The 15,655-nt window shown below is 34.6% G+C and overlaps 1 protein-coding gene across 2 annotated transcripts; it reads left to right on the forward strand.

Annotated features, from left to right (window-relative positions):
- Positions 1 to 776: 776 nt before the first annotated feature.
- On the forward strand, positions 777 to 12,927 carry LOC126965758 (uncharacterized). Of its 2 annotated transcripts, XM_050809517.1 has the most exons (6): positions 777 to 879; positions 2,538 to 2,586; positions 5,245 to 5,409; positions 5,805 to 5,864; positions 11,046 to 11,093; positions 12,691 to 12,927. In XM_050809517.1, the coding sequence occupies exons 1-6, from the start codon at positions 856 to 858 to the stop codon at positions 12,693 to 12,695; spliced, it is 351 nt and encodes a 116-aa protein (XP_050665474.1). In that variant the 5' UTR covers positions 777 to 855; the 3' UTR covers positions 12,696 to 12,927. The 2 variants fall into 2 exon arrangements, with proteins under 2 accessions (XP_050665474.1, XP_050665475.1); XM_050809518.1 differs by lacking the exon at positions 11,046 to 11,093.
- The last annotated feature ends 2,728 nt before the right edge of the window (positions 12,928 to 15,655 follow it).

Here is a 15,655-nt window from a genome sequence, read left to right on the forward strand (position 1 = left end):
CTTTTAAAATTGGTGCGAACAATTAACACAACAATATGTTATGACATTCAGTATGTAGGCACTGGCAGTGAGATTAAAGTACATATTACGTAATACATCACGGACGAGTAAAAAAATAAGGACTCCGTGTCACCTTACATAACAGTGAGGCACCATAAAAAGCCGGTAAACGTGTAGGTAAATACATAGCCCCACGCATACACTTACACTAATACAAGCCGATCGGCCGCAATTATGAGATTTGCCATCGTCTGTGACAGATCAGTTTGCGTCGCAATAGAATATTTTAAAAATGCCGTTGTGCGTTGTGAAAAAGTGTAAAAACAATAATATAAAAGTATTTGTGGATATATGATTATCTAAGGGAGAAAAAATTGTGTAACTGGTATACCCCGTAACCTTACACACACTAGCATAAAGGTGCTTTACTTGCTAATATCACGGCCTTCTTTTATTACTAGTCCGTGGTAATACATGTATAAGTAGGAAATACTTAGATACATTTGTAGGGCCCCCAATGATATTTAGACATACCTATTATATTGGTTGGGTAATTTTAAGCCCAGACTCGTTATACCCAGGTACCAACTTACATAATGGTAGATTGACAGTGATGAAAAACCCACAGAAAAGTTTTTCTGTGAAAAAACCCGATTACGATATGAACACCTCTCCAATCAGGTTACTTTAATTTCAGTAGGTAAGTAGATCAAACTTAGAAACACCTAACCATCAAATTATTATTAAATCAATAAAAATGATTAAATCCAAAGCGTAAAGATTTGAAATTGATTGTTTGTTTGATTTAAAATTAAGCCATTTTGTAGTGCTGCTTTGAGTCGCTCGTATTTCAACATGAACGCTAGAATATTGATTGTGGTGAGTGTAACACATATTAGAAAGCTTACAGTTTTTAAATCAGAATTACCAGGCTTTAAACCTTAAAAAAATACAGTTTCAATCTTTCTCCATAGCTCCCGGCACTTTAAAAAAATTAATATAAATAATATTTATTAATTATATCGTTTTCTACTTGTTGGTTCCTATTCCAGATACAAAAATAGCCGAAATAAATAGAAAAAGTGTGTGTGTATCCCTACTCATCCCCTACGTACTACTTATGTACGCACGCAAAAGTTTATAAGTACTTCTATGGCGTAAAAAATAAACCTTAGTATTTTTTTTTATTCCTATATATTTTATTCGTAATATTGTAAAAAAAGGTATGTAAATACAACCAATGAAAATATTATGATACCGCATAATTTAGTTAAATAACATTAAAAAAAAATTTGGAAGAATTTTTTATTTTTATTTGACCGAACAAGACAATTAATTTTGAAATTAAATTTACTTTAATTTACCTATTTGAACGTATCAAATTATTAACAAAACTCGATTTTCAATAAAATGATATAGTTAGGTATAATAGTAATAAATAGGTAAGTATAGTAAGTCGCTTCGGCTGTTTTTGAATAAGTATAGGTACCTATTTTGCTTTTAACTTTCATCTCCCTTTATACGTCTTATAATTTATCACAACAGCCAGCGGTGGATTTACACTAGGGGCAGTTGGGGCAAGTGCCCAGGCCGGCAAATTTTTTATGGCGGCAAATTTTGAAAGTGAAAATATTTTTTTTAGTCTTATCAAGATTGCGCAATATAAATAATTAATTCTGTTAATTTATAATTATTGGTTTAATTGATAATTCAAGAAATTCAATTTATCCATTATTTGTAAATTATAATTTTGGCACGTTTAGTAAAAATTAATAATAAAAACGATTTAATCAATTACTTTCTTGGAGATTTAAAATAATAATCGATGTTTTATTTTCTGGAATTAAAGATATTTAATTTGTATTTATTTTGATAAAGTCTCTGCAATAAATTAGTTATTTTAGTTTTGAAAAATAAAATATATAAACTATAAGTATAAGTAAAATTCCAATATTGGGGCGGATTTTTTCCAGGTGCCCAGGGGCGGCATTAAGTTTAAATCCGGCCCTGACAACAGCGACCTAAATTTCTATACCTGTTGTATAAGTGGCGGCACGAAAGGCTAGCGCTGACCGTTAGTGCGCAGAAGTCAAAATTAAGGTATTTGAGGGGTGAAGATCGAGCATGCCTAGTTCCGATTGGCTCGCCAGTCGTACTCCGTCCCCCGTACCGATACGGCACCCCGAACACTTCCAGAGTACAGTCACGTTCTAAATTGTATTGTTATATGCTGTTATATTTTTGGTGTTTATTGTTTAGTTTGAGTTGGTCTATTAAATACACACACGCTCACACACACATATTCTATTGTTGAGAATTTTTTTGACGACTCTGGCACGTAATTAACTTTGTACAGAAGTACTTAGCATTCAATATTTTTCAAAGTATAATATTTGCGTTCCCAACAGTACCTACCCATACTCAACTATCCTCCACATATCGCTCTGTGCTAGACTAACGTGCCGCCACTTATATCCTAATCGAAGAATGAGAGAGATTTTATATGTTTATATTTTTGAGTAATTTTTTTTTTTTAGATGTCACTCCTGTTCGTTACTAGTTATACTGAAGCGAGCAATGAATCAGGTATAAAATTTTATAAATTATTGCTGAAATTAGTTTTAAATATAAATAGATTTATAAGTTATTATTGTAATCTGGAACTAGGCTGAAAAAAGCGCTAAATATGTCGATTTGACTGGTTTCCTTCACAATTTTTTTATATTTTTGTAAAAATTGAATAAGTCAGATTTAAGGATCAATACTAAATATATTAATTGCATTCTACAATGGTATTATAATAATTATGATGGTATATCTTAAGTTGTTGTCAGCTGTACGGCACAGCAAATTTTTAAGATTTAAATATCTATACGTTGGTTAACTTGTTTTACTTATTAATAGAGATAATTCTTATTCACTCACGTATAATTATTGCTTATTTACTACTTTATTACTTTCGTATGCCTAAATATGACGAATATTTGGTCATGGGTACATTTGGCACAGCAAGTTTGTAAGACTTAAATATCTTTAACATATAAATCGTTTCGCTTATTGATATAGAATTACCTTATATAACAATTTTAGTTTGTACTATACAATAGTAGTTATGTATCATAAGGGAGCAAAATAATATTTTTACGGCAAGGGTGCTTTTTTGAATCCAGAGCAAAGTGTGGAATTCTAGAATAGAATCGAAACTATTCAAAGTAGGAACGTCGCGCGAATCAAAAATATATTTTGCGCCCTTACACGGCAGCAGTTTAGTGTAGGTATATACGTTGTATATACATACACTCTACTTTTCATCACCCAAATCACCATGAGGAAATAAAAGGTGCCTGTTAATTTTAGCAATGAGTAGGTACTCCATATAGTGGAAGGTTGTTTAGTTTTGTCTATGTACTAGAAGTAGGCAAAAACACAAACCCTGAAAAATTATTGGCGCTTCTTGCATTTTCCATTCTGTAAAATTACCATAGGCTTTTATATTTCGCCCGGGTTTTTGCACGTAATAGAATATCCATCACATTTCTTGCGTCACTTCTAATACTTTCAAGGGTAAATTCTATACTTTCATTGTCAGTTGAAGAACTCATTTTTCAAAGCAAAACCATGAATTTCTAACAATCCGTGAAAATTGACGAAAACACGGGCTGTAGTTTGCGCGTTTCTAATTTGAATTCTATTTTTTATTCAGCCGGCGGCGCGACTATGGGCCGTCTCACCAGCCATTCTATATACCAGTACCATACCAGTCTTTATTTAATCAATATTTGCGTTCGATATTTTTGGCGCTGAACACACAGATATGTTCCAAATTCAAAAAATATAAAGAGGATTAAAAACTGCTTATTACTGCCCGCTAAAAGCTTCTTCTAAGAAAAACCAGCCTTTGGGTGCACTTAAAGGGGAACCAAGTCGTCCTTTGCGAATAAATGGGATGAAATATATATTTTTTTCATATCATTATAACCTACTTGTTTACTATTTTATCACATAAAATATATTCATCTATTTGTCAGCTGTCTGTGCGATCGTCAATCGGTTATTTCCGGTCCTCGCCGCTTCTCACCGCGTACGCAACAAATGTCAAATGGCATTGGACATTCCCACATACCCCGGATCTTTGGAGTAATGCAACCATATCGCGTGGTTGTATGAAGCTTACTCTCTGTGCCGTTTAAATTACTCATGTGGGTATAGCGTGGCGTGAGATTCAAAGTTTTCCGCTTCCGTTTTTACGCCGTCAATACAAAAATAAATAAATAAACTTCTCTCTTAATCTCTAATTACTTCTCATTATAATTTTTTTTCATTCACAGTTCCTTTGAAGCCAATTTGACTTTGCCTTCTAATTGATCTCGAAATTGCCAATTGCTCGAAATTTCGAAACCCAGTATTCGATACTAAACGTGGCATCTAGGGAAGTATTTTTGAACGACAAAATATGTTTTAATGTGTCTTGTGGGTGTTTAAGGCGACTTTAATATTTACATTGACCGGAAACATCGCATGAGAAAGTTCTTTTCTCAGTTTGGCTTTACGTCGAAAGAAAGTTTCTGAAATCCATAGAAATAGAAATATATTTATTTACCATAGGGAGTGACAATAACACATATTGCAACACTTGATAATCATATAAGTTAGCCTACATAATATAATATTATACAATTTTATGGTTGCCTGCGCAGAACCAAACAAAAATCATGCATCATTATCCTCAATAAAATATACTAGTAATCTATAGTAATTCTTCTTTGTCAAAGAAGCTTTAATATATTTCTTGAATTTGTGCGCGGTAAATCCTACATTCCTAGCAACCAGGATTCTCGAATAACAACATATATACATACGTACAAGAACATGAAAAAGTATGCAATATGCTTAGCAAAAGCCACCCAAGTAAATAAAGCAAAAAAGCAAAAAAGGCGCACCTTACAAAGTTACGCTAGAATGTTTTGCAAAATCCTGATATCACGTCATTCAAACACTTTGAAATATTTAAATGTTAATGGACAGGATTAAATTAAATACATGAAAAAAAGCATTGTTATGTAGAATTACGAAAATTTAATGTACGATTATCTACATAGAATTTGAATTGAGGATCATAATGGACTTAATTCGGTACAACATTTTAATGATTCATCAAATTTCACGCCATACGGTGAAAGCTTCTCCAATGTGTTCTCCATCTCTTATCAAGCTCCATGTTTTACTGTAATGGTTGATCCACAGATGGGTCACATTTAAAAAGTTATGCCAATAGAGATGAAACTGATAGCCATGCAGCTAGAGCAGAAGCGTCGTCAGCCGTAAATAGTGATAGTGAGGGAGAGACAGAAGACAAAATGGTTAAAGACGTGCCAGAGGAAGCAGGTGCCTCAGTTGAGGATGCCGAAGGTATTTTGTATTACTAGTTATTATTATATAAATCTAATTCAGCTATTCTATTACTTACAAAAAAAATACTTGAAAAAGAGACACGTACTCGGGCATAAAGGGTTATAAACCCATCGTTTATTATAGATAGATAATCAATCTAAGTTTCGTTTTATTTGAAATGGCGGCTTTATTAGTAATCACCATCCTGGTTTCACCTGTCCAGCTGTTGCTGTTATTTCATCTACGATACAGCTGCTGCCCCCTGAGTGCTGGCAGACAAACGGTAGAAAGGACATAATAAAATGAAAACATACCTCAAAGTCGTGAGCTCGACACCGAGCTATTCTATACAGATGCTTCACTCAGTGGTTATATAGTTTAACACGTCATGTAAAATATTAAAAACGTTACAGAATCTGATGGTGGCCAGAGAAGTACGAGAGGACTTAATCCAGAGGAATATGAGCCAAAGGGTTAGATTTTACTCAACTCATATCGTCACTACAGTTAATACATATACGTCGGCGTTGTGTCAAAATTAAATAACAAAACCAAAGGTCCGATATAATCGCAAATTTGAGTTTTTTCCAAAAAAACTAGGGACAACTTTTGATTTGTCTTAAACTTTACTGTCCATGTTTTTAAATGGACAAAATTCATATAAGCGATGCACAATTACCATACTGCAAGTATTATAATTATTATGATAGATAAACTGTCCATAAACATTTATTAAGTTCTACCATAACACTGTATAGAATTATGTGTGTAATTATTAATTTCTTACCGTTAGGTTTTTTCGTTTACTGTTAGTTAGTTAGTAATTATTTTACATACTTACTCTATTAATGCAAAAATATTGAGATACAATTATTGTCTTCTGCAACATTATTTTCCAAGTTTCCATTGATTTCTTAACTTTTAATTACAATCAAATAATCTGATTAATTTTGTCAAGCTTCAAGCAGGGAGGAGTTGATCGCTTCATACAATTTACCATCTCATCGTAAACTCACCATAATCGTAGTCATCCAAAACAAGTTACATTGCCAAGCCGCGGGTGGCTGTACTTAAAAACTCTGGACTCAGCCTGCCTATCTTCAGGCCTAGCTGAAGGTAGAAAATGGCGTCCAAAACCCGCAACTCCAGGAACTTTTTTCAAGGGAGGCATTAACTTCACCGCCATGCTACGATAGGACTCGCGCCCACAGTATGTGTGGCTTGCAGGTAGTAAGAAGGTACCAAGACCCACACTCAACGGACAGCTAACGAAGATGAATTCAATAAAATATCAGACACAATCCAACAAAAAATTCACTTTGAGACTTTGCAACGACGGCACCAATTGCAGCAAGAACACTAAGCGATCAGTAATCTTAATGAACTGAAACAGAAACAGATACTAGAAATGAGCTCTATTTATCTCCATGGCAAATTGATGAATTGCTTCGTAGAAGGCAAAAGAAGAAGGAAAGAGGGAGAACAGAAGGGAAACAAGCCCAATACACAGTGATAAGATAAACATGAAGAAATCAAAGAATACCACCTATTCAGTGTCCATACACAATTAATTCTAAACAATGTAAGATACAGAAAAGCTATCAACTGAATACATATCAAAGCCTAAGCCTATTTTTGTAACAGGGGTCATGGTCACATAAATAATAATAATATGGTCATCAAAGATTGTTGACATGAACTCCTTTAAAATGACAACATTAAGATCGGGCCATAAAATCAAACTAATGCCAAATGACATACAAACTTACAAAACAATAACAAAACAGTTTATAGCAACCAATATAGCGCACTACACTTACCAACTCTGAAAGAGCTAACAGAGCACATATTAATAATGATATTGAAAAACAATTTTAATTTATTGCATAGAGAATTTAATGATATTTAAAAAAAATATATCAACAATCAAATGTTTGTGAAGATATAAAACGTTTCCATCTTCGCGACCAGCGTGCCTACCATGAACTCTTATTGCGATTCAATTGACAACCTAAAATGAACTGCTTTGCTATTTCGTACCACGACGTGCTTAGAGCAATTTAATTTATGTTGACGCCAAATCAACTGATTAAATTGCAATGATGTCAATTGAATCGCAAACTGATTTAGTTCGTTCATTCAATACTCTATAGCTTATGTGTCAATGTGAGCGATTCGAAGAAGTTGCTACTTCCTTAGAGTAAAGTGAATCGTATTGTTAATAACTTTTAAGAAATAGTGAAAACATAGGACATAGAACAACAACAGGATAATTTTATTGATGAAAGATGAGATGAGAATACCTTATTGGACTTTTTTGTAAAACAAAATACTGAAAATAAATACCAAAAATGAAAATACTAAAGACGAGGCAGTAAGGGCCCGGGCTATAGCCCGTTTGCAAGAATTAAAAAAATGAACTCTGTGCGCCTGTCAAATCAAACACCAATGGAGGTGCGTTCTGAACGTAGTGCTTAAATTCTCTATGGTGCGTTCAAAGCTCGATATTTTTACGAAAACACCTAAGCAAACATTTAATTTTAATTTAAGAAGTATATTTATTTATATTACTATTATTTAATAAGTACAAAAAATGGCTTAACGGTTTATAATTTGACGCTATAAAGCGCAATTTTAAAATGTATTTTTAGTATTTTCTACGCAAAAAGACCGCTAAAATCACATCATTTTAGGTTTCGAAACGCATCGCATATGGTTCGAGTAAGAGAGACAAACTTATGCAACGACTGTAGAGCGTCATCTTTTTCTCACACTCCGGACCACAGACAAATTTATTTCGTTCGACAAATATATTCATTCATTATATCTGAATCACATCGCTTATTAAAAGATGATGATGGGCCTACCATCAACTTCTGATTGACAATAATCTGATTGTTCCAATTATTAAAACAATATCGCAACGTCAAGTAGACTGAAAAACCGAGCCTAATCTTAATATATATAAATCTCGTGTCACAATGTTTGTCCTCAATGGACTCCTAAACTAATGAACGGATTTTAATGGTGATTACTTCATCGAGTGCAGTTTGGTCCAACTTGAGAGATAGGGTAGTTTTTACTTCGATTTGGGACCCATAAATATTTTTATTTTCAATATTTGTTTTGTATAGACATATTTTCTATGAGAGAATTTAGTGACGCACGGTTTGACAGTTCCGCTGTGAAACAATTTCATTCTAACAACAGGGAGCATATTTACGAAATAATTTTTGATGTTTTGAAATATAAAACAGTTGTTTTTTTACTATCTACAGAACAACGTCTGTCGGGGCAGCTAGTTTCTACTATTTCTTCCTTAAGTACCAATAAAGTGATTTTTGCCAAAAGTGCTAGTTATTTAGTTTTGACACAACGACGATGTTGGCTATCTTACTTCTATAATTTGTTCGTAATTTGTATTTACAAGAAAGAGCGTAATTGATATCCATATTATTTGTATATCTTATAACATTAAACGAGCAATTCTTGTATATATATTGTATATATATACATTATTTGAATCTCAGAAACCGCACCAATGATTTTAGTGAACTTGTGTATACGGGGGGATTCGGGGCCGATAAATCGATCTAACTAGGTTTCAATTCAGAGAATATCGCCTAAGCCATGTTTTCAGGCACTTAGAATGCAAACGTAAATTTCACCACTATTTTACAATCAATTAATAAAAAATAGCTCGGGTGGGTTATCGGTTGGTCCGATAAAATCGAAATTTCGTATCTAAATATAATTTCCCACAAAATACGATTTATTAAATAAATACCCGGTCTTCCAGGTTCTTATGTAATTAATGTAGGTATACGTTTATAGTATAAGCTTTCAGTTATACGGTTCTGCTATAGCTATATCTAACTTACTGGAGGGAGTAGACATACGCAGGAGTTTCCCTCTATTAAAGTAAAAGTACACGCTGTCCTATGCATATAATAAAACAAGTTGCAAACGTATAGCTCATTAGACTGAATCTAGCTACGCAGTTAAAATGTCGCCCCTAAAAGAACCGAATTGTTCAGTTTAATTCTACAAAAAGACATCTTCCACGTCAAACTTCCATTAAAATGGCGTTACCTTTCCAATGTAATTAGTTTTTAATCATATTATAGTTATTAATTCTTTCTTAAACTCAAAATATACAATGACGAGTGACTGATCTGAGTTCTTAAGTCTTTTTTGTGTCAGATAATAATAATATATTATCAACCTGAATGAAAACTCCTAAAAAAGCCTTACACAAAAAACAATTATATCATCCAGGTAGGCAAAAATGTTCATAAAAAATGTTTATAAAATGGAAACTACTGGGCCAAACTATATAAATTTTTGTGGGACCAACTGGCATCTATTCCGCATCGAACTAAAGAAGAATTATGTAAATCGGATCATAAATCTCCGAGTAATCGGTGTACATACATAAAAAAAGGATTGTGTGGTTTTATGAAACCTACCAATTTCGTTCTCTGCAGTCTGCACCCTCGCAAACCTCGGATACGATATCCATATTGTTGAAGTCATAATTTTGCGCGGCGGCCATCTTGGATTTAAAAATGATCCCAATATCGTTCTCTGCACCCTGGAGAACCTCGGACACGATATCCATATTGTTGAAAACATAATTTTGCTCGGTGGCTATCTTGAATTTTAAAAATGACCCCAATTTCGTTCTCTGCACCCTCGAAAACCTCAGATACGATATCTATATTGTTGAAATCATAATTTTACGTGTCGGCCATCTTTGACTTAAAAAATGATCCCAAATTCGTTTTCCGCACCCTCGAGAACATCAGATATGATATCCATATTGTTGAATCATAATTTTGGGCGGCGACCAAAATAATAGTTGGCAACGGCGCCTCTATCGGCTCGCTTTTTCGTTTCATCGAGTTTGAAATCACAACGATTCTTAAGAAATTTTACTTCAAAACTTTGGAAAATCCACAAGAGCACTCCTCTTAATCTCATTTTTCCACAGTAAAATTGATTATTTGTAAAGTGTACACAAGTACATAGAAGCACTCGTTCTCATGTGCCAAAGCTCTTGTATTCCCTAAAAGTCGTAGAGGGAATCAGTCCGTCCAAGAGAGTGGTATTTAAAATTGAAAATTTGAATACAGTTAAGAAGATCAGGGTCATGACAAAAAAAATATCTAAAATTGCAAAGTCCATCATCATTAAATAACTATCAGTATAATTGACAACCTCAATTTTTTTCGAATTTTCACATCTGTCACAGTCTATCTAGACGTATAAATGACCTAAGACTTACACAATTAATCATAGTTACTCAAAGTTCTGGTTAAACGATGTTCAGTCACTATTTTAGTTGTTTTCAATCGTCCTTTGTTATTTCTATACAAAATTTATATGCCACATAATGCGTGTTTATAGTAAAATTATAGAATCGGCACTGAGCAGGCGGAAAAAGCTTATAAGCTAACAGTTGGCTGATAATGTTTTGACATTTAGTTATCCGAACTCTCTATCTAACTACAGTCACACAGGCTGATAGTAATCAAAGCCCAGATGTTGCATTTCACCAAATTTGAAAAAAAATATAACCAATTTTAATCTAATAATCTTCACTTTTTTGTTAAAAATTATTTAATACTTAAGTACTTAATTTTACCATATAGGTGATCCAAATGTACATGGCCGGTTTGATGAAACCAATGAGGACGCAGGTATGGGTATCAACCATAACTTTATTTTTTTTTTGATGCAATATTTGCATTTTACGCGAATTATATTCCATTACAGACATCAGGTAACAGGTTATAGGTATAATATAATATGCATCTGTATTGATTGACGCGAAAAAATGTTTGCAGAATAACGTCCCGCTATATATGAAGTTTATTCTTCAACTCGTACCTATACATGGTGGAATCGTTAAGTGTGCACCGTAACTATTACAGATATCAAAAAACTTTAAATTGATTTTGAAAGTACTTTACATTAGTAAAGTACTTATTAGAGTACTCATTAGAGTAAAATGACAATCGTAACTTATTTAAAATAAAACGAGAAATATCCAAAAAATTTACATTAAACACTCCCATACATTTTATTTCTTAATAGGTACAAAATTTTGTATTCAGATGTTCGAAGTGACGTCCTCGTTGTGCAATACAATGACGAGCTATATTTAGAGCAAGGAGCATATTTACAGTTTCTAAATGAACTTTCCTTAAAACTTGCGGAGTAATTAAAGAAATTGCACGACGTACACGATTCCGTAACTCTTCTTGGCTGTGAACTCTCAGTGTACACGTCGTCTTTGACAAATCCCCATGGCAAGAAATCACTAGACGTGAGATCCAGGGATCTGGCAGATTAAGGGGTTGCACTTTTATTGGCTATTAAGCCATTTAATTTAATTTAATTTAATTTGGCTATTAAAAAATTCATTACAATATTTTTATTATGTGCAGATGATCCATCCTGTTGAAAAATTATCGAACTTGTAATAGTTACGGAATAATCGCCTGTGCACACATAATGATTATACCCGGTATACGTGGGGCACTCAGTGTGTTTTGAGAAAATTAAATAATGATTTTATACAGATAAAAACTTAATTTTATTGAATCTTTTCAAAGTACTCTGCACCAGCCTCTATACAAATACTTATGCGTGTAAACCATTTTCGAAACAGTTTTATATATAAACAAATTTGACGTGGCAGATCTCTTTTTGCTTTCGGTATTATCGTGGGGCGACGATTTAACCGCGCAATTAGATTAGGTGAAGGATTTAGTTTAGTGAATAGTACGTTTGCAAGTTTATTATGTATCAAATTTATTATAGTATGCATAGGATTGATTTATATTTCGACAGAGGGGATCGTACTTCGGATTTCCCTCCGGTCCGCCGGAGGACCGTGTTGCTCTGTGAATGGTACCTACAAACCGCTACGAAACAATGAGTTGGTTACCTAGAATACCTAAATATCGCGCGGGTTCTTCGCCTGCTTTTGCTACTATTGCTAGATATTAATAGTATGTAGCAATCTAGACGATTGCGTCTATGTACGCGGGGCTGCGCGCACTATTATATTATTATATTCTTTCCCGGGCGCTTAAGTACGTTGGTGGTTATCTGGTTATTCGTTGGTTCTCTTTAGAATTTAGATTGGTCTCCGTCATAAACATCAACAGATTAACTGCCACGCACCTAATTGCACAGTCGCCTCGTCCATCGCTATGTGGGTATTGCGCTGTCCATTATTTACAACTTTAGAGATCTCTTAATCTACTAACTTTAATATTTCTTTTTCAGATTGACAGTTTAAAAAAATTATACCATCTACGTTTGAAATATGATGACTTACCTAAATTTATATGTATTTTTGTAAATTGTGTATTTTTTACTTGTAAGATATATTCTTGTATTTAACTGTTATGCGTTGGTACCAACTATAAGAATCCGGAGGCACTAAATGAAATAATTATATTGTTAAGGAATAAATCATTATATTTAAATTCTAGTGAAAATTATAAACTACCCAGAGCTGGAGGTAACTGTGTTTTATTTTGCCCTATCCGCTTACTAACAAAGGTTTTTGTTTTGTTTCAATCTGATGTTGTTTTATATAAGAGTTACCTACTTACAAACACAGGCTTACATAAAAAATATGAATCTGAACCTGAACCTGAAATACCTAAATTATTCAATGCGTTGATGGAATTGATGGATCCGTTAGTAACGGAAAAAATTGGCATGAGAGTAGACGCTTCCATGAAATGTAAGTAAAAATCAAACACATTATCTACATCCTCTAAATAATCGGATTCTTAATCGTCAGCGCTTTTTCCTGCGCTCCGGGAGCATTGTAGCACAAGAGAGCGGACAAATGCCCACTCAACCTAGTGTTAGTCGTCCTCGACCTCACTAAAGAGGGTAACGGCATTTATAACATTAAGGCCGTACGCTCTATACATAGCATGGCAAGTTGTAGACTTCGTACAACAGTGTCGTTTTAGGGGGACTCTGCCCGCAACTGCGAGGAGAAACTTCGCCGTGTTAATTGTCATGTTTTAGGTCGTAGAATAAAACGCCTTTTTCACAATAAGCACATTATTAGAATTTAGATTAACTTCACATAATAATTGAATGCAATGTACGAATATGATATTACGAAGGCAACAACACTGGTCAACTGTTGAAGATCAACTGGTTTGGTGATCGTATTCGTTTGTATTAAAAATGCAAGTTTGACTGTAATTGACTGACAATTAACTGAGCGAACTAACCTAACCTCCTCGGTTAGGTTGTCGGGAGGTAAATAAGAGAAAAAAACATAGTCTGTGGAATAAAAATAATGTAAAGTAGACTATAGTTTTAATATTTGAAACACCTCGGCCATCCGATTTTCAACAAGTACCTTAGTTGGATTCAACTTAAGGTTCCAAAAAAATTGTGTGTTCCATTGTGCCCGGCATGCCCGCAATAAGCCAAAAATCACTGAGAACTCACTAATCACGTATAGGCTGCATCTTTTTTCTCATTGGGAGGCACATCATTGTGCTGGCATGCCGACAATATGTATGCTATTTCATTTGCCATGTGTTTGTTATAAGCGTCGATCGTTACGTTCATACCAAACACTCGGACTTTTCTTTGGGTGGCACATAATTGTTCCCAGCATGCCAACATTAAGTCAAACAATACTCAGATCTCACTATTTGCGTATGGCATGCATGTTGTTAGAGGAGCGTTAACGCGACCAAACGGATTATATCCGTAATCTAATAATTGCCAAGAAATCATTGATGCCGCCGTCTGCAAACACGCTGGACGAACCTAGGCAATCTCATGGATGGAGGATGCGATATGCATCATTATACTGCACCCTAGTGGTGATATAGGAAGACAAACATGTAATACCATTACAGATTTTCACAAATAGAAGTAATATAAAATATATAAATGGTACGTGAACACTATTTTCGGCTTAAATTCAAACCAATCTTTATTGGTTTAAGTATCTTTATACTTTAAAAAGAGTAAATAACAAAAAACAGTATTTAATTAAAAAGTTGAGAATTATGCACTGCCTTCCCTTGGAAATACTTGTAGCAAATATGTCAATATCTTTTTTTTATGGAATAGGAGGACAAACGAGCGTATGGGTCATCTGGTGTTAAGTGATCTCCGCCACCCACAATCTCTTGCAACACCAGAGGAACCACAGGAGCGTTGCTGGCCTTTAAGAAAGGTGTACGCGCTTTTTTTGAAGGTACCCATGTCGTATCGTCCCGGAAACACCGCACAAGGAAGTTCATTCCACATCTTTGTAGTACGTGGAAGAAAGCTCCTTGAAAACTGCACTGCGGAAGACCGCTACACATCCAGATGGTGGGGATGATATCCTAACTTGTGGCGTGTCGTGCGATGGTGGAATTCGGTGGCAGGAATCAGGTTAAACAGCTCTTCGGAACACTCCCCGTGATAAATGCGGTAGAAGTCACACTATGAAGTAACATACATACGCAACGCCAAGTGATCCAGCCGTTCACAGAGCACTGGGACCCCGACAATTCGAGCTTCTCTGCGTTGCACGCGGTCAAATGGATCGAGCTGATACTGGGGTGCGCCAGACCAGAGATGACAGCAATGCTCCATGTGTCGCCGGAACTGCGCTTTGTAGAGCGCTAGAATGTGGGCCGCCTTGAAGTATGCCATGCTCTATTTATGACGCCCAGTTTATTTGAAGCCAATTTGGCTTTGCCCTCCAGATGGACAGGAAATTGGCAATCGCGTGAGATTTCGAGGCGAGGCTTTAAGGGAAGTGTTGTCAAAGAGCGGTGATACGTGATATCTAATAATATACTAACATCATTCACTGTTCTACACGTCCGAAACATATATAGCTTTGCCTATAATTGCTACGACTGCAAGATCACCAAGTGGAAGGCTATATCTAAGAAATTTTTGAAGTACATTAAAATTAACTTTATGAAGCAGATCTGGGCATCAACATAATTGTTAATAATTTTTAACATAAATAAAAAGTCAGTAATATCTCTCCGTTCAAGTAAGAAGTCAACGTTTTTACACGTCATATCAACATATTTATTAGAATCGTAAGTTACCTTAAGTATGAAACACAGGTATCTTAAAAATGACCCAAATAGTTAAACCGTCCCACACGTTCAACGGGTGTACCATTCAAGTAAACATAAAGAACCATATCCGGCCCGCGACCTGTTTTAAACACCATTATCTGTGATTTGTTCACATT

Source organism: Leptidea sinapis, chromosome 8, assembly GCF_905404315.1.
Source record: "Leptidea sinapis chromosome 8, ilLepSina1.1, whole genome shotgun sequence".
Lineage (NCBI taxonomy): Eukaryota > Metazoa > Arthropoda > Insecta > Lepidoptera > Pieridae > Leptidea > Leptidea sinapis.

Excerpts from the sequence above, each read along its gene's own strand:
- LOC126965758 (XM_050809517.1), top strand. The coding sequence starts at position 856 with ATGAACGCTAGAATATTGATTGTG. Across the intron at positions 880-2,537 it reads ACGCTAGAATATTGATTGTG|ATGTCACTCCTGTTCGTTAC; the intron begins GTGAGTGTAACA and ends TTTTTTTTTTAG. Across the intron at positions 5,410-5,804 it reads CTCAGTTGAGGATGCCGAAG|AATCTGATGGTGGCCAGAGA; the intron begins GTATTTTGTATT and ends AAAACGTTACAG.